The following is a 19,538-nucleotide window of genomic DNA, read 5'->3' as shown; positions in this document are numbered from 1 at the left end:
GGAGTGGTGTACTTCAGGGGTCAGTGCTGGGATTGGGGAAGGGTTGGGAGTGGTGTACTTCAGGGGTCAGTGCTGGGATTGGGGAAGGATTGGGAGTGGTGTACTTCAGGGGTCAGTGCTGGGATTGGGGAAGGGTTGGGAGTGGTGTATCCCAGGGGTCAGTGCTGGGATTGGGGAAGGATTGGGAGTGGTGTACTTCAGGGGTCAGTGCTGGGATTGGGGAAGGATTGGGAGTGGTGTACTTCAGGGGTCAGTGCTGGGATTGGGGAAGGATTGGGAGTGGTGTATCCCAGGGGTCAGTGCTGGGATTGGGGAAGGGTTGGGAGTGGTGTATCCCAGGGGTCAGTGCTGGGATTGGGGAAGGGTTGGGAGTGGTGTATCCCAGGGGTCAGTGTGGGGATTGGGGAAGGGTTGGGAGTGGTGTATCCCAGGGGTCAGTGTGGGGATTGGGGAAGGGTTGGGAGTGGTGTATCCCAGGGGTCAGTGCTGGGATTGGGGAAGGGTTGGGAGTGGTGTATCCCAGGGGTCAGTGCGGGGATTGGGGAAGGGTTGGGAGTGGTGTATCCAAGGGGTCAGTGTGGGGATTGGGGAAGGGTTGGGAGTGGTGTATCCCAGGGGTCAGTGCTGGGATTGGGGAAGGGTTGGGAGTGGTGTATCCCGGGGGTCAGTGCTGGGATTGGGGAAGGGTTGGGCGTGGTGTATCCCGGGGGTCAGTGCTGGGATTGGGGAAGGGTTGGGCGTGGTGTATCCCAGGGGTCAGTGCGGGGATTGGGGAAGGGTTGGGAGTGGTGTATCCCAGGGGTCAGTGCGGGGATTGGGGAAGGGTTGGGAGTGGTGTATCCCAGGGGTCAGTGCGGGGATTGGGGAAGGGTTGGGAGTGGTGTATCCCAGGGGTCAGTGCTGGGATTGGGGAAGGGTTGGGCGTGGTGTATCCCAGGGGTCAGTGCGGGGATTGGGGAAGGGTTGGGAGTGGTGTATCCCAGGGGTCAGTGCGGGGATTGGGGAAGGGTTGGGAGTGTTGTATCCCAGGGGTCAGTGCGGGGATTGGGGAAGGGTTGGGAGTGGTGTATCCCAGGGGTCAGTGCTGGGATTGGGGAAGGGTTGGGCGTGGTGTATCCCAGGGGTCAGTGCGGGGATTGGGGAAGGGTTGGGAGTGGTGTATCCCAGGGGTCAGTGCTGGGATTGGGGAAGGGTTGGGAGTGGTGTATCCCAGGGGTCAGTGTGGGGATTGGGGAAGGGTTGGGAGTGGTGTATCCCAGGGGTCAGTGCGGGGATTGGGGAAGGGTTGGGAGTGGTGTATCCCAGGGGTCAGTGCGGGGATTGGGGAAGGGTTGGGAATGGTGTATCCCAGGGGTCAGTGCGGGGATTGGGGAAGGATTGGGAGTGGTGTATCCCAGGGGTCAGTGCGGGGATTGGGGAAGGGTTGGGAATGGTGTATCCCAGGGGTCAGTGCGGGGATTGGGGAAGGGTTGGGAGTGGTGTATCCCAGGGGTCAGTGCTGGGATTGGGGAAGGATTGGGAGTGGTGTATCCCAGGGGTCAGTGCGGGGATTGGGGAAGGGTTGGGAGTGGTGTATCCCAGGGGTCAGTGCTGGGATTGGGGAAGGATTGGGAGTGGTGTACTTCAGGGGTCAGTGCTGGGATTGGGGAAGGGTTGGGAGTGGTGTATCCCAGGGGTCAGTGTGGGGATTGTGGAAGGATTGGGAGTGGTGTACTTCAGGGGTCAGTGCTGGGATTGGGGAAGGGTTGGGAGTGGTGTACTTCAGGGGTCAGTGCTGGGATTGGGGAAGGATTGGGAGTGGTGTACTTCAGGGGTCAGTGCTGGGATTGGGGAAGGGTTGGGAGTGGTGTATCCCAGGGGTCAGTGCTGGGATTGGGGAAGGATTGGGAGTGGTGTACTTCAGGGGTCAGTGCTGGGATTGGGGAAGGATTGGGAGTGGTGTACTTCAGGGGTCAGTGCTGGGATTGGGGAAGGATTGGGAGTGGTGTATCCCAGGGGTCAGTGCTGGGATTGGGGAAGGGTTGGGAGTGGTGTATCCCAGGGGTCAGTTCTGGGATTGGGGAAGGGTTGGGAGTGGTGTATCCCAGGGGTCAGTGTGGGGATTGGGGAAGGGTTGGGAGTGGTGTATCCCAGGGGTCAGTGTGGGGATTGGGGAAGGGTTGGGAGTGGTGTATCCCGGGGGTCAGTGCTGGGATTGGGGAAGGGTTGGGAGTGGTGTATCCCAGGGGTCAGTGCGGGGATTGGGGAAGGGTTGGGAGTGGTGTATCCCAGGGGTCAGTGTGGGGATTGGGGAAGGGTTGGGAGTGGTGTATCCCAGGGGTCAGTGCTGGGATTGGGGAAGGGTTGGGAGTGGTGTATCCCGGGGGTCATTGCTGGGATTGGGGAAGGGTTGGGCGTGGTGTATCCCGGGGGTCAGTGCTGGGATTGGGGAAGGGTTGGGCGTGGTGTATCCCAGGGGTCAGTGCGGGGATTGGGGAAGGGTTGGGAGTGGTGTATCCCAGGGGTCAGTGCGGGGATTGGGGAAGGGTTGGGAGTGGTGTATCCCAGGGGTCAGTGCGGGGATTGGGGAAGGGTTGGGAGTGGTGTATCCCAGGGGTCAGTGCTGGGATTGGGGAAGGGTTGGGCGTGGTGTATCCCAGGGGTCAGTGCGGGGATTGGGGAAGGGTTGGGAGTGGTGTATCCCAGGGGTCAGTGCGGGGATTGGGGAAGGGTTGGGAGTGTTGTATCCCAGGGGTCAGTGCGGGGATTGGGGAAGGGTTGGGAGTGGTGTATCCCAGGGGTCAGTGCTGGGATTGGGGAAGGGTTGGGCGTGGTGTATCCCAGGGGTCAGTGCGGGGATTGGGGAAGGGTTGGGAGTGGTGTATCCCAGGGGTCAGTGCTGGGATTGGGGAAGGGTTGGGAGTGGTGTATCCCAGGGGTCAGTGTGGGGATTGGGGAAGGGTTGGGAGTGGTGTACTTCAGGGGTCAGTGCTGGGATTGGGGAAGGATTGGGAGTGGTGTATCCCAGGGGTCAGTGTGGGGATTGGGGAAGGATTGGGAGTGGTGTACTTCAGGGGTCAGTGCTGGGATTGGGGAAGGATTGGGAGTGGTGTACTTCAGGGGTCAGTGCTGGGATTGGGGAAGGGTTGGGAGTGGTGTACTTCAGGGGTCAGTGCTGGGATTGGGGAAGGATTGGGAGTGGTGTACTTCAGGGGTCAGTGCTGGGATTGGGGAAGGGTTGGGAGTGGTGTATCCCAGGGGTCAGTGCTGGGATTGGGGAAGGATTGGGAGTGGTGTACTTCAGGGGTCAGTGCTGGGATTGGGGAAGGATTGGGAGTGGTGTACTTCAGGGGTCAGTGCTGGGATTGGGGAAGGATTGGGAGTGGTGTATCCCAGGGGTCAGTGCTGGGATTGGGGAAGGGTTGGGAGTGGTGTATCCCAGGGGTCAGTGCTGGGATTGGGGAAGGGTTGGGAGTGGTGTATCCCAGGGGTCAGTGTGGGGATTGGGGAAGGGTTGGGAGTGGTGTATCCCAGGGGTCAGTGTGGGGATTGGGGAAGGGTTGGGAGTGGTGTATCCCAGGGGTCAGTGCTGGGATTGGGGAAGGGTTGGGAGTGGTGTATCCCAGGGGTCAGTGCGGGGATTGGGGAAGGGTTGGGAGTGGTGTATCCCAGGGGTCAGTGTGGGGATTGGGGAAGGGTTGGGAGTGGTGTATCCCAGGGGTCAGTGCTGGGATTGGGGAAGGGTTGGGAGTGGTGTATCCCGGGGGTCAGTGCTGGGATTGGGGAAGGGTTGGGCGTGGTGTATCCCGGGGGTCAGTGCTGGGATTGGGGAAGGGTTGGGCGTGGTGTATCCCAGGGGTCATTGCGGGGAATGGGGAAGGGTTGGGAGTGGTGTATCCCAGGGGTCAGTGCGGGGATTGGGGAAGGGTTGGGAGTGGTGTATCCCAGGGGTCAGTGCGGGGATTGGGGAAGGGTTGGGAGTGGTGTATCCCAGGGGTCAGTGCTGGGATTGGGGAAGGGTTGGGCGTGGTGTATCCCAGGGGTCAGTGCGGGGATTGGGGAAGGGTTGGGAGTGGTGTATCCCAGGGGTCAGTGCGGGGATTGGGGAAGGGTTGGGAGTGTTGTATCCCAGGGGTCAGTGCGGGGATTGGGGAAGGGTTGGGAGTGGTGTATCCCAGGGGTCAGTGCTGGGATTGGGGAAGGGTTGGGCGTGGTGTATCCCAGGGGTCAGTGCGGGGATTGGGGAAGGGTTGGGAGTGGTGTATCCCAGGGGTCAGTGCTGGGATTGGGGAAGGGTTGGGAGTGGTGTATCCCAGGGGTCAGTGCGGGGATTGGGGAAGGGTTGGGAGTGGTGTATCCCAGGGGTCAGTGCGGGGATTGGGGAAGGGTTGGGAGTGGTGTATCCCAGGGGTCAGTGCGGGGATTGGGGAAGGGTTGGGAATGGTGTATCCCAGGGGTCAGTGCGGGGATTGGGGAAGGATTGGGAGTGGTGTATCCCAGGGGTCAGTGCGGGGATTGGGGATGGGTTGGGAATGGTGTATCCCAGGGGTCAGTGCGGGGATTGGGGAAGGGTTGGGAGTGGTGTATCCCAGGGGTCAGTGCTGGGATTAGGGAAGGATTGGGAGTGGTGTATCCCAGGGGTCAGTGCGGGGATTGGGGAAGGGTTGGGAGTGGTGTATCCCAGGGGTCAGTGCTGGGATTGGGGAAGGGTTGGGAGTGGTGTATCCCAGGGGTCAGTGTGGGGATTGGGGAAGGGTTGGGAGTGGTGTATCCCAGGGGTCAGTGCTGGCTCCACTTTAGTTCTGGGTATATAGAGATGATTTAGACTTGAGCTTAAGGAGCACAATTTTAAAATTTGCTAATGAGACAGAAGGGTTTGGCAAACAGTGAGGAGGGCTGGAAAAGATTTCAGGAAGACATAGACAGGTTAGTGGAATGGGCAGACAGGTGCCAGGTACAATTTAATGTGGAAAAGTTTGAGCTAATTCATTTTGGGAGGAAAAATAAAGAACAGTAGTGTGCACTCAATGGAATGATGCTGAAGGGTGTGGATGAGCCAGGGGCTCAAAACAGAATTCCCTGAAAGTGTGAGTACAGGTAATAAAACCATAAAATAGGACAACAGCATTTTGGGTTTTATAAATTAGGAGTGTAGAGTCCAAGAGTGAAGGAGTAATGATGAATTTGTTAGGCCACAGCTGGAATACTGTGTGTGGTTTTGAGAGGCCCGTTTAAAGGTCAGCATTAGATTCACCAGGATGTTGACAGAGATGGGAAACTATAGTTATGAGGAGAGACTTGAGATACTGGGAATATTTCCACTGGAGCAGAGAAAACTAAGAGGAGATTTAATAGGGGATTTAAAAATTATGAAGCGTTGTGACTGAGTGATTAGGGAAAGGCTAGTTCATTTACTGGGTAGTCAGTAATTTGGGGCCATTCATTTAAAATTGTCACAGAGAGTGAGGCGAAAGATTAGGAGAAAGTTCTTTACAGAGGGTTGTTGGAGCACAGAATGCTTTGTCACAGGGACCGTTGCATCTTTTAAAGAAAACTTGAATAAATATTTGAAGCAGAGGAAGATACAGTGCTATGGGGAGAGAGCAGGGCACTGCGATTAGTTTTGGATTGATACAAGGCTATGGGGAGAGAGTGGGGCAGTGGGATTAGTTTTGGATTGATACAGGGCTCTGGGGAGTGGGCGGGACAGTGGGATTAGTTTTGGATTGATACAGGGCTCTGGGGAGTGGGCGGGACAGTGGGATTAGTTTTGGATTGATACAGGGCTCTGGGGAGTGGGCGGGATAGTGGGATTGGTTTTGGATTGACCAAGGACTATGGGGTGAGAGTGGGACAATGAGATTGGATACTCTTGGTTACCCAGGATAATCCATCCAGCTGTTCTGGCCTTGTAAATCCATGGTGCCACCATTATTTCAGTGAAGTAAAGGAATCATAGGAACTGTCAGGGTAGTGGGAACTCGCATGCATTGTTCTGTACCTCTGGTCACGCGCCTGTTGCACATTCATGGAGTGGAATTGTTCATAGAGGTGGTGTTTGAGGGTAGGACCCATATGGACATGTGCGTGCCATCAATACTAATATGACGAACAATGTTATATTTAACCTTTGTCCAGGAGCCACAAATGGGAGGATATCTGAAGGAGCAGCAACCTGGTGGGGGTAGGGTCAGTATCAGGACGGGCTCCCAGATTCTCAGATGCATCCATTGGTCTTTTACTAGCTAAAGGAAAGGCTCCTGGCGATGGAGGTTAGTAAGCCCCGTAAGAGTATGGTTTAGACTCTACGGAGGGAGGTTGTTGAAGCAGTGAGTGCAGCCTCCACACCCAAGAGCAGCTATCAAATACCGGAAGGAGTTTAACGATTTCACAAGGGTGACCAAGGTAAGATAAGGCACTTTTCTCAATCTACATCCAGTCTACTGATGGAGCCTTCATTCACCTCTTACCTCTTTCTCTCTCTCACCACTTGGGTGACAGAGACACTGACTTATGCAAAGGGAAACCTCTGCAAACAGTGAAGCACCATCTTAACTCACAACCACTCTGTGAACTCACAGCCTGGTGCAAGGAATTCTGCTAGTCTTGAAGGACGGTTCATTAAAGTGAGAATGTACTTGCAGGTCTCATCATCATGGGACACCTGCAGTTATAGGGGAGAAGGAAGTGTTCCTGCCACTCGCATTCCTTTAACATTGCGTTCTCTTCCTGCAAAGAAAAAGGTCACGTGCACAACCACTGAAAGAACTACAACTAGGGGAAGAACACCACTACTGAAAGCCCTGAGTCCACACAAAGAAAGCTCTGCAGATAATGGGCGGGCAGACAGGAGAGGCAATGGGAGACGGTGAGGTTGGAGGTCAAGAGCAGGTTGGTAGATGCTGGGCGAGGGCCACCATAGGTAGGGTTAGCTTCATGTGCTTCCTTAATGTATTGCAGTGCCCTTATACTCAGTGCTATTTCTCCAGGGGAAATGTCACTGTGACACAGCTAAACAAGTGCTTCAGTTTTTCACATCATTGGGAGTGCCTTGGAGGACGAGGCCAAGCACTTCCAGATCCACAACTCCTGATACGCCCAGATCAACTGCTGCCACATCCTCGCAACTAACTCCATCATGGAATCTCCCCAACTCCAGCACCAGCCCAGAGGCACTCACAGGGGAGAATAGTTGGTGAGTTAGATGAGCCTGTCACTGGATGAAGCACTGAGCACTCGTGTCCATGAAGAGCTGGGAGTGGAACAGACAGAGTGTGCCATTCCTCCATGGAGGGTGTAGAAATGATGGCCCTCAGCTAAGAAGTGTAGGGACACAGATTACAGAGGCCCAGTCCACAATAGACCAATGATTAGGGAGCATCGATTTCATGCAGGCAATGGAGACGGTTTCCACACATACGGTCACCTTGATGGAGAAATGGGAGGAGTCCACTACATGCATCTGCGACACATTGCAGGAAGAAACACAGGTGCCATCAAGTTTCTCATGACATGACAAAGGAGATGGTCCAGGAGGTTTCTGCAGCAGCAAGGCACCAGGAACAGCTTCTAGCGTGACACCTACCACTCTTCAGTAGCTGACCTGAGGATCACCCTGAACACTCTACTTTATCAGGACTTCCAAGATCTGGGTGACAGTATTAGGTCTATGATGACACCTGTGAGCATGTACCCTGCATCAATGGGCTGCAAGGAGTGGACACAGGCTTTGCCCTCTCTGGAGAGTGGCAGTGAACGTGCTTCTGAAAACCCCCTCCAGTGCCGGCTCATGAGGGAGCTTCAGAAATGGGCCTAGCCCCCCTTGCCACTGGAAGAGAAATCCTGCTGGAAGCTGATCTCTCTGCTTTACTGAGTCGAGAGGCACCTCAGGCTTCCTATGGCTCCAGGGAAATCATCCCTGTCACCCACCACTTAACCTCATCTGAGGGAGAAGCTCGTGGAGTAAATGGGTTGATTGGATTTTGTGGCACGTTTTGGTGAATTTTGTTTTGCAAAGCAGACACGGCCTGAGGTCTGAGTTCATTTCTGTGTATGTTTGCCAACTTTTGGAGTTGGATGGTAGCAGGGAAATGTAGACTTTTGACTTATGAAGGAAATAGGCAGAAGTGTTTGACACCGAGGGACTTTGTGAGGGTGTAGGAGAGAGAACAGACAGGTGTGAAGTGACTTTATTTGGTGTGTCAACTTTTATCAATTGAAAATACTGGGCAATAAGTTCTTTGGCTGCTGGTTGTTCTGTTCAATGTGCACTCCTTCCTGAAAGACAGAAAGAATTGCATTTATATAGCGCCTTTGGATGTCCCAAGGCACTTTACAGCCAATTAAGTACTTTTGAAGTGTAGTCACAGTTGTAATGTAGGAAGCGCAGCTGCCAATTTGCGCACAGCAAGATACAACAAACAGCAATGACATAATGACCAGATAATCTGTTTTAATGATGTTGGTTATGGGATAAGTATTGATCAGGACACTGAGGAGAACTCACCTGCTCTTCTTCGAAATAGTGCCGTGGGAACTTTTACGTCCACCTGACAGGGCAGACAGATCCTCTGTTTAATGTCTCATCCGAAAGTCGGCACCTCCAACAGTGCAGCACTCCCTCTGCGCTGCACTGAAATGTCAGCTTAGATTATGTGCTCAAGTCTCTGGAGTGGGACTTGAACTCACAACCTTCTGACTCAGAGGCCAGAGTGATACCGTCGAGCCATGGCTGACGTGGCTGATTTCTGTGCACCTGCCTCATGCTATGAGGAGGGAAATCCCTCCCTCTGTCTTCATCATCATCACCATCAGCTTCTGGAAGCAGCAAGCCTTTTGTTCATCACAATGTTATGTATTATGCAGCAAGCCACAGTGATTCTGGAGACTCTCGCTGGGCATGTTGCATGGCTCCACCAGATTCATTCAGGCAACTAAAATGAGACTTCAGAATGCTTAATAGTCTGCTGTATCACCCTTGGGCCTCATTATATCTGTCATCCCTCTGTGGAAACCTTACTGGAATAGCCACGACTGTAGGGGACAGCCCTGATACCTGGATTTGAGTCATCAGGGCTGGTGTGTTAGATTGTCGCACGATGACATCTTCCTGGGGAGCAGAAGTTAATGTGCAGGATAGGTTATTGGCACTGCACACTAGCTACATAATGAAAGCCTTTCCTGCTCATAAAGTTGAGGGAGTTGTCGTATGGTGCTTTGAGTGCCACATGTGTTCTATCGCTCACTCCTTGCACCTCTCTGAACAACTGTGGTGACCTTGGCTGGTACAGACAATGCTGCTTTCCTGGTGGAAGTGAGCTGCAGATCTCCAGTCAGCAATTGATAAATCTTCCAATAGCGTGTGGGGGGAAAGCGCAGACTTCTGAGGCACTGACGGTCAGGAAAGTCTAAGTAAGACCTTGGCCTGTAGATCCTGGTGAGTGGATCTGTGTGTAGGGAACAAATATCTTCGATGATGCCTCAGTCTAAAAGCCCCCCCCATCTAGCCTCTTCCATCTCCTCATTCACAACAGGGCAGGTAAAGAGCTGACAGTCCCTCCAGAGTACAAACAGGTAATATCAATATGCAGGCAAAGGAACACCAACCTTCAGCTCCAGCGAACAAAATAGCCTCCTCAGTGTGACACCCGCCTCAGGGATGGCGCTGTGCTGCTTGGGTCACCGTTTATGTGGCAGTGGTGTTAACCAGGGTTGGGTTTGGGGCAGAGTTGAGGAAAATGGAGTGGGAGGGTTAGACGTACCCACATGACCCTGTTTAAATACGATAGGATGGACGTTAAAGGGGAATGGCACATTTTCTGGAAGAGAATTCTGATGCAAGTTTTAGCAGTGGAGTTAAGGCAGTAGCCATTACTGCCCCGTTTTACTGGGTTTAATGCCCCAAAACTTCCTGAAAATGGGCAACAAGTCAAAGGGAAATCTAGCCCTTATTGTCTCCATTTGAAGTGATCTGCAAGTATCAACATTCTACAGTCTCGTCCATCACTTCCCATCCTGCTGTGGTCATTTTAATCCCTTGAGTTCTGGATTTAACTTAAAGGTAACATTTTTTTAATATAAATCAACCAAGATCCTTTGTGGGGAAAATGGTAAAAAATTCCAAAAGGTGACAGAGATTCTGAGACTGTACTGTTGGGTACCCTCTGATTTGTCAAGACATATGATGCACTTGATGATTCTGCTGGTAGCTGCATGGGCCTCACTGGATCTGCTCTATGCTGCTATGTATGGCTGCTGCAAAAGTTTAATTAACCATTGTCTCTGAGGAGCTGTCCTTGTAGATGGCCATCGCTTTCCAATAAGTCTGGCACAGACAATTGCCCTGGAATGAAACCATCATACTTGGGAAGCGAGCATTGACCTACATGATCCATTGTTTCCAATCTCTGACCAGCTAAACACTGGAAGAATGGAAACCTTTTCAGTTCATGTACACTATGTGATTGTATCTAGAGGCCGAGATATCCACATAGGTACCCCTTGGACTTTGGGGAATCTGGCAATGTGATGAGATTGGGTAGCCCTATCATAGTGTTTCTGTTCAGTAGCCAATATATGCATAAGTTGGCCTTGCCGATCAGTGCCACAGTTATTAGTTTCATCCATCCACATCCTGCAAATTGGTTAATACTGTAGGTGTTCCCTTTCCTGGCCCAGGAGGATAAAAGCTGAGCACGCTGGTGCCACTGGCAGTGTCGTTCCTGTGGTCGAGGTTGTCTGCCAGTCTGTTTGCTATAAATGGCACATTGTCTCCCTGTTGAACCTGAACCTGAGAAAGCAGTTCTTCTCCAACATTGCCAGGTAACTCAGCCTAGACCTGATGAGAGAGTTGTGTTGGTAAAAGTGGGTATATGCAATGCACCTAGGGATCCCTTGTCCTGTTTGGTCTTCTCTGTCCTGTTATAGCAAACTCGAGGAATCTGTCCCCCATAACTTCGAGTTCAGTTAGAGCCGACAATTTATGGAGCAGTAGGGTTTCTGAAGAGGTCAGAATGTGGCGAGCTGAAGCTATGTGTGCACAGCATAACCCGAAGGGTTTCGAGTGCTGGCCCAACTAGCCCTTCAGTTACATCTGATAGGACATTTAAATGAGTTTTGTACATGTTCTGTTTGTGTTCGAGCTGTCAACACTGTTGGACAATCGGGTGTGGGGAGCAGGCAAGTTTAGAAACATCTGAGTGAAGCGTTAACAGACTTAGTAGACCCTCATCCATGATTTTGTTACCTCCAGACTCGATCATTTTCATGCTGTCCTGCCCAGCCTCCCTTGAGCTCATCCAAAACTCTGCTGCCCATATCCAGACTCGCACCAAGTCCCGATCACCCATCACCCCTTTGCTCGCTGACCTACATTGGCACCCGGTCCAGCAACACCTCGATTTTAAAATTCTCATTCTTGTGTTCAAATCCCTCCATGGCCTTGCCCCTCCCTATCTCTGTAACCTCCTCCAGCCCTATAACCTCTGAGATCTCTGTGTTCCTCCAATTCTGGCCCCTTCTGCATCCCCGATTTCCTTTGCACCACCTTTGGCGGCCGTGCCTTCAGCTGCCTAGACCCCTAAGCTCTAGAATTCCCTCCCTAAACCCCTCCGCGTCTCCACCTCTTTCTCCTCCTTTTAAGACGCTCCTTAAAACCTATCTCTTTAAAGGAGCTATATAAATGCAAGTTGTGTTTCAGAGATAAATCTTTTAAAAAGTAATATTTGAAAATAAATACAGCGGTCCTCTGACACAACCAGTGTGCTTTCTAACCTGTTCTAGAATTATTTGTATCAAATGGTGAGCCTAGAAGACCTTACACATAATGCCTTATCACTTTTTCAGAATATGCCACAGTGCTTCACAGCCAATGAATTACTCTTCGAAGTGTAGCCACTGTTATTCTGTCGGCAGACAGTAGGCATCCTTACACTGAGGCTGCAGATTTGTACTGTTCTTGCTATCTCCGTGTACTTATGCTAAACAAATGTAAGGAATCTTACAACACCAGGTTATAGTCCAACAAATTTATTTTAAAATCACAAGCTTTCGGAGATTATCTCCTTCGTCAGATGATTGAATGAAAAGGTTCTCAAATCGCATATCTTATATGATAGCCAAGTTCCGCACCCATGAGGACGGCCTCAACCGGGATCTTGGGTTCATGTCACGCTACACGTAACCCCACCAGCAAAAAGGGGAAAAAATTTATATGTTTTTTAAAATTCTCTCTCTCTCTCTCTCTGCCATTTTAAGTTTCTTTCTGCCTGCCTGTGTAAAAGACACAATGTATATCGAGTGTACTGGGACGTGCTGTTCTCCGTGACTGGCCTGTTTGAATAACAACGACACCTTTTGATTGGTGTGATGCTGTCCCAACATCGTATAAGATATGCGATTTGAGAACCTTTTCATTCAATCATCTGACGAAGGAGATAATCTCCGAAAGCTTGTGATTTTAAAATAAATTTGTTGGACTATAACCTGGTGTTGTAAGATTCCTTACATTTGTCCACCCCAGTCCATCACCGGCATCTCCACATCATATGCTAAACAAGGTTACGAGATTATCTATTTCCTTTTCTCCACAGTCATGTAATGAATGAGCTGATTGAGACTGAACGAGCCTATGTAGAGGAATTGCTTTGCGTGTTGGAGGTAAGTCATTTTGCATTGTTCCTGTTTGCGATGAGTGTTACTGTACTTTGGCTCATTTAGGTTGTTGTGATTGAAGAGTGACAGTTACAGTGAAGCAGTCGGCCAGGTTTATTGTCCATCTCTTGTGTCATCAGAGAGGCAGAACCCAATCACTTTAGTGGGTACAATAAAGAACAAATCCTCACTTTTTTTTTGTCTAACTTTTGAGGGAAGAGGATGGCATTTCATGGAGCACAGGGAAGAGACACTTCTTGAGTTTAATTGTTGTTCAGGTTCATTTTATTTTTATTCTGAGACATTTTCTTTTCCCATTGGTGTGACAGAGATGAATTGATATTAGGCTGTATTATAGTGTGTTTGTGACTGAATGATTCATTTGTGATTGTTGGAAGAAAATTAAAACTTTTTCTGTCTTCTTGGGAGATGAAGAGGAAGTTCATTAACTGTTGCCTATTTAAGGAAGAGAAGGAGGAGAGATATGGAGTTCAGTGGTTTATTTAAAAATGAAAGTGTCGAGAGATGTTCAGACTCATGGCTGGCACGTTCCAAGGCTGTATGGACTGCTCCAACTCGTGTTTTCAAGAAAATCACAAAACTCATTCTGCAGTCAGGGTGTACGATTATGTCAGAAAAAAATCTTTATTGCGTTTTTGAACGCTGGCCTCCTGTAAAGTAATTCACAGACTGTTAGAGAAAAGCAGCAGCTATATATAAGGAGTTAAAATCCCATTCACAGAATTCAGCAAGCACCTTAATTACAGTGAGGCCTGTGCAAATCGTGCTTACCAGGTAAATAAATGAGGTATTGTATCCTATGAATCAATATCCCAGCCATGATGAGTCTGCCTGTAATCCAGGTCCCGAGAATGGTATGGGAAGGGTAAAGTAAGGCCCCAGTATCCCTGGCATAACTTTCACAAAGTGTCTGACTATAACCATGTCAATAACCTCAAGATGTTCTACCTGTTGATGGCCATTGGCAGGAAGTCTCTTCTGATGGTCAGTGCCAGAACTGATCTGGTTGTATTCCTACTGTTTCTCATCCTCCAGGGATATGCTGCCGAGATGGAAAATCCCTCGATGATTCCATTCATCCCAATGGTTCTGCAGAAGAAGAAGGATGTGCTGTTTGGCAATATGCCTGAAATTTATGACTTCCATAACAGGTATAAGCATTGTGTGACCAAGTGTCGCCCTGAAATCCATGGGTTGCTGGGGTTTGTGGGATCAGTGGGAGGGCACCAGCCAGTGAGCACCCATGCTCCTTCTGGGTGTATCTCCAGTGCCTACCTGCTCATGCGGGCAGAAAATCCGGTGCCCATCTACGCCCAACTCCATCCAGCAACCCCTGGGGGCCAATCCACCTTTCTTCAGGGATCCAGGCCACTCCCCTTACCTGGACCCATCCCCAGTGGGGCCCACTTGCACCCCATCTGAAGCCAGGTGTGCCTTGTCCCTCGCCCAGTATCAGCTGGCAGGAACACTTCCACGGTGTCAGCTGTGGCTCAGTGGGTAGCACCCTTGCCTCTGAGGCAGAAGGTTGTGGGTTCAAACCCCACTCCACAGACTTGAGCACAAAAACTAGTCTGACGCTCCAGTGCAGTGCTGAGGGAGTGCTGCATTGTCGGAGGTGTCGTCTTTCAGATGGGATGTTAAACCAAGACCCGTCTGCCCTCTCAAGTGGGCCTAAAAGATCCCATGGCACGACTGGAAGGTGAGCAGGGGGGTTTTGCCGGTGTCCTGGGCAAAATTTATCCCTCAGCCAACACCACTAAAACAGATTACCTCGTCATTTCACATTACTGTTTGTGGGACTTTGCTGTGTGCAAATTGGCTGCTGCATTTCCTACATTACAACAGTGACCACACTTCAAAAAGTACTTCATTGGCTGTGAAATGCTTTGGGGCAACCTGAGGTCATGAAAGGTACTAAAAATGCAAGTTCATTCTTTCTTTCTGAGCCTGGGAAATGGAGCATCCTGGTCTCTGCCCCGGTCCGGTCCCAGCCTCAGTCTTGGTCCGGTCCCGGCCTCAGGCCCGGCCTCGGTCTCGGTCCTGTCCTCGGTCTCAGTCCTGGTCCCGGCCTCAGTCCCAGTCTCAGTCCCAGTCTCGGTCCTGGTCCCGGCCTCAGTCTCAGTCTCGGTCCTGGTCCCGGCCTCAGTCTCAGTCTCGGTCCTGGTCCCGGCCTCAGTCTCAGTCTCAGTCCCGGCCTCAGTCTCAGTCTCGATCCTGGTCCCGGCCTCAGTCTCAGTCTCAGTCTCGGTCCTGGTCCCGGCCTCAGGCCCGGCCTCGGTCTCGGTCCTGTCCTCAGTCTCGGTCCTGGTCCCGGCCTCAGTCCCAGTCTCGGTCCTGGTCCCGGCCTCAGTCCCAGTCTCAGTCCTGGTCCGGTCCCGGCCTCAATTCGGGAATGTCCAGAGCCAGCGGGTCACCGTGACCCTGAAGTCAATTCGGGGCTCTTGTTTTTCAGAGAATTTGAAAAGCCCGAGCTGAGCAGATACATTTCCTTCTTTTAATTTAGGATATTCCTGAGGGAGCTGGAAAATTACATCGACTGTCCGGAGTTGGTGGGACGATGTTTTCTTGAACGGGTATGTAAACTCAGTTTGTATTAAGTCAATGTTTTGGTGTACTGTCACTGCCAAAGCACAGGACTGGCCCTAGATAGCAAAAAGCTGCAAATATAGAGCACACAAAATCGACCACATACAGGGGTCACCATTTACAAATGATTCACTGCACAATTTTGAAACTTTAGCCAAACCTCCCAATGTATCTGCAGGGGCCTTGGAATACCTGCACCTGAATGGCCAGGACCCACTCCCGCCCCCACTCCCACCTCCATGCTCTCCCTCCCTCCCTCCAACCCACTCACTCAATCACTCACTCACACTCCCCTCTCTCTCCTTGCTCCCTCCCTCCCGCTCCCTCACTCCCTCGCGCCCTTCCACTCCCACGCTCCGTCCTACTCCTTCCCTCCCTCCCACTCACATGCTCCCTCCACCCCACTCGCTCCCTCCCATTCACTCCCTCCCTCCCTCCCTCCCCCACTCCCTCGGTCGCTCCCTCCCTCCCTCCCCCGCTCCCTCGGTCCCTCCCTCCCTCCCGCTCGGCCCCCTCCCTCCCGCTCGGCTCGGCCCCCTCCCTCCCGCTCGGCTCGGCCCCCTCCCTCCCGCTCGGCTCGGCCCCCTCCCTCCCGCTCGGCTCGGCCCCCTCCCTCCCGCTCGGCTCGGCCCCCTCCCTCCCGCTCGGCTCGGCCCCCTCCCTCCCGCTCGGCTCGGCCCCCTCCCTCCCGCTCGGCTCGGCCCCCTCCCTCCCGCTCGGCTCGGCCCCCTCCCTCCCGCTCGGCTCGGCCCCCTCCCTCCCGCTCGGCTCGGCCCCCTCCCTCCCGCTCGGCTCGGCCCCCTCCCTCCCGCTCGGCTCGGCCCCCTCCCTCCCGCTCGGCTCGGCCCCCTCCCTCTCACGTCCATGTATCGCACTGCTGCTATTTCTCAGTGACAAAACTTAAGTTATGAATTAAAGTGTGCCCCTGCTGACGGGATCTGCCCCTGCCTTTACTTTACGGTTCAATCTTTAGCACCGAAGGGACAAGAGCACCCACTGGCTGGGTCTTCCACCTGGAAATGGGGGCAGAAATGCAGCACTACAGTAATGTCCAAAACCAATCTCCAATCTCAGGGAGGGGGAGGGGAGGGGAAGTGGTAAAGAGGCTGGCTGGAAGGCCGAACCTCCTGGGTGCCCTTCCAGGTAGGCAATCACACAGCAAAATTAAGTGCCCATTATTTCATGCTTTTGCGTGCTTTAGGCGCAAGCACTAAGCTCGCCCTCCCTTCTCCCCGGGGGATATCCTGGGGCATCACAGAGGGGCAGGAGGTCTCTGCCCCTTTTACCCTTCTGAGGATTCCCAGGAGCAAGGCGCCGGGATGGTTCTGGCCGTAGCTCATTCAGACTCCACCCCTTTCTCCATGGCTCAATGTAAACGCTGGCACCTGAGAAGGAATGCTGTCACTTTTTAACCTCCTCCTGCCCGAGCCCTGAACCCAAGTCTTCCTCTAGCTTCTCTCCTCTCTCCCCTCATGCCCTCTCCAAGCTCGTCTTGTCCATGAGACCCACCTCCTGCTCCCTCAGCTCCACTCCCACTAAACTGCTGACCACCCATGGCCCCATGATAGTTGACATGGTTAATGATTCCCTCTCCTCTGGTAATGTCCCCCTTCCCGCCAGCATTAAACCTTCCTCAAAAAACCTGTGTTGTCAGCCTGCTTGTCTGACATCCTGGATGAACTGCAATTTCCTCTAGTTAAACATTGGGAAGACCGAAGCCATCGTCTTTGGCCCCTGCCACAAACTTCATACCCCTTCCCGGCCACTGTCTCAGGTTGAGTCAGTCTGTTCTCAACTTTGGCATCCGATTTGACCCCAAGTTGAGCTTCCGACCCCATATCCTCACAGTCACAAAGCCCGCCCTATTTCCATCTCCGTAGCATCGCCCTCCTCCACCGCTGCCTTAGCCCACCTGCTGCTGAAGCCCCCATCTCCAGTCTCGACTACTCCAATGCTCTCCTGGCAGACCTCCCATCTTCCACCCTACATAAACCTGAGTTCATCCAAAACTCTGCTGCCCGTATCCTATCCTGCACCAAGTCCTGTTCACCCATCACCCCTGTGCTCGCCGACCGACATTGGTTCCCAGTCGCCCAACGTCTCCAATTTCAAATTCTAATCCTCATGTTCAAATCCCTCCATGGCCTCACCCATCCCTATCTCTGTAACCTCCTGCAGTTCTATAAACCTGCAAGAACTCTGCATTCCTCTGACTCTGGCCTCTTGTGCATCCCCCACTCCCTTCGCCCCACCATTGGCATCCGTGCCTTCAGCCGCCTAGGCCGCACACTCTGGAATTCTCTCCCTAAACCTCTCTACCTTTCTCCTCCTTTTAAGACCCTCCTTAAAATCTACCTTTTGACCAAGCTTTTAGTCACCAATCCAAATATCTCCCTCTTTGGCTCAGTGTCAATTATTGTCTGATAGCACTCCTGTGAAGTTCCTTGGGGCGTTTTTATACGTTAATGATGTTATATAAATGCAAGTTATCATTGTCCTAAAGCCCTTTACAGGCAGCACAGTACTTTTGAAGTGTAGTCATTGTTGAATTGTAGGAAACACACCAGCCAATTTGTGCATAGGAAGATCCCACAAACAGCAATGCAATAAATCACCAGATAATCTGTTTCAATGATGATGTTTGAGGGATAAGTATTGACCAGGATACTAATCCTTGTTCCCCAAATGGCATCTGTGAAAACTGTGGATTATTGGTGGTATTGTGCAGTAAATGGACTGTACGAGTTTACATTCTGGATTACCAATACAAAGTGTTTAGAAGTTAAAAAAGACTCTTTTAAAAAAAAATAATAATCTGCAGGGCCTGTTTCTACCTGTGGTGCCTTAACTTGATTGCACCAAAAATAAACATTAGCAGTATGACAGTGAGTTAGTGTTGAGATGGGTTTAGTCATTTCCTGCATGGTGGGAGCGAATTATGTGACAAGGCACCCTTAAAAAAGATGAAAATAAAATAATCCTGCTCCAGACCTTCAGGATTCTGTTCCAAGAAGTGTAGGTGTGCCCACCCCTGGTGTTGGGTTTCTGGAAAAGATATTGCCAGTCACTCACCAAGTAGAAAACTAAATGTGGTGACAGTAAAATTCCAAAAGTTAACAATCTTTAAAGTGACGAACATCTTGAAATAAGATTGTTTGTATTTTTGTAGATGGAAGACCTTCAGATTTACGAGCGGTACTGTCGAAATAAACCCCGCTCAGAAAGCTTGTGGAGGCAGTGTTCAGACTGCATCTTCTTCCAGGTACTTTTAATCTCTTAGAACTGACTCTTTCTCCGACTGTGCTGCTTATTCGTTTTTTATTAAACTTCCAGGACTGTGAAGCTGGATAAGATGCTTGGCACGGTGTGTTGGAGGACAGCGCTATCTCCTAACTGCAGCTCAGTGGACTCTAGAGACCTGCTGCAATCTTCCGAAGGTTGCATTTGCCAAGCTAGTAGCTCATTTAAGAAGCTTCCTTATCACAGGAGTACAGCAGAGCCTACCTGTGCTGGCTGCATTCCATAATTGAAATGGCTCCAGGGTCAGGGGAACCACAGTATTGTGATCTCAGAGGCTACCAGTGAATGTGCTGTCCCCAGATTAAAGCAGCCAGTTTCAAAGGAGAGCCCATCCTCCACCTTTCCACTGATGCAGCAACTGATATCTGCATTCTGCAATGGGGCCCAGTACAACTGGTTCCTGCCTGTAAACATAAAGGGGGAAGGTGATATGCGGAGTAATGTTTCCAGGAGCTCTCTATAAGGGGCATGTTTTTGGTTGCAGTAGTTAACCATTATCAGACTCCATGGAGATGTCAAGGAGCATTAGGACAGATAATGCACCTGAGCCATAGTTACAGAGGCTGTCGGGTGCACATCTGGTGACTGTACCAATGAAAGGCAGAGACTACCCGGGCAAAATTGGAGCTGACAGGAATTGCAGAAGCAGCAGGTCCAAATTAGTGGAGTGGTGTACCTGCTGCTTCCTGTCTTTCAGCCAATTCCTGCCAGATCCAAATTTTACCCAGGTTAGCCTCTGCCTTAAGCTAGTGTAGCCACCCTTCATGGGTCACCACAATCAAGAGAGCTTCCCCTTACAATGCTGTACTCACACTGGAATGGTCTGGCCAGTGTTTTCACATTGAATATTTCCACAGGAGTGGCAATCAAGGAACTACAGAAGGCCCTGAACAAAATCTGCAAGCGGGCAGAATAATGGCAGGTGAAATTCAATACAGAAACATGCAAGGTCTTACACAATGGAAGAAAAACTGAAAGACACACTTACTGAATGTATGGTA

General features: G+C 51.4%; 1 protein-coding gene across 2 annotated transcripts in view; it reads left to right on the top strand.

The window, feature by feature from the left end:
• Positions 1 to 19,538, top strand: part of mcf2la (mcf.2 cell line derived transforming sequence-like a) — a 249,981-nt gene that overhangs the window by 157,024 nt on the left and 73,419 nt on the right. For both annotated transcript variants that reach the window (XM_067992473.1, XM_067992474.1), the window contains exons 16-19: positions 12,570 to 12,636; positions 13,687 to 13,802; positions 15,155 to 15,224; positions 18,407 to 18,499. In XM_067992473.1, the coding sequence (XP_067848574.1) occupies positions 12,570 to 12,636; positions 13,687 to 13,802; positions 15,155 to 15,224; positions 18,407 to 18,499 (346 nt within the window). The remainder of the gene's footprint in view (positions 1 to 12,569; positions 12,637 to 13,686; positions 13,803 to 15,154; positions 15,225 to 18,406; positions 18,500 to 19,538) is intronic.

This window comes from Heptranchias perlo, chromosome 11 (genome assembly GCF_035084215.1).
Source record: "Heptranchias perlo isolate sHepPer1 chromosome 11, sHepPer1.hap1, whole genome shotgun sequence".
NCBI classification, from domain to species: Eukaryota; Metazoa; Chordata; class Chondrichthyes; order Hexanchiformes; family Hexanchidae; genus Heptranchias; species Heptranchias perlo.
The sequence above is the reverse complement of the archived record's forward strand: the minus strand, read 5'-3'. Positions and strand labels throughout refer to the sequence as shown.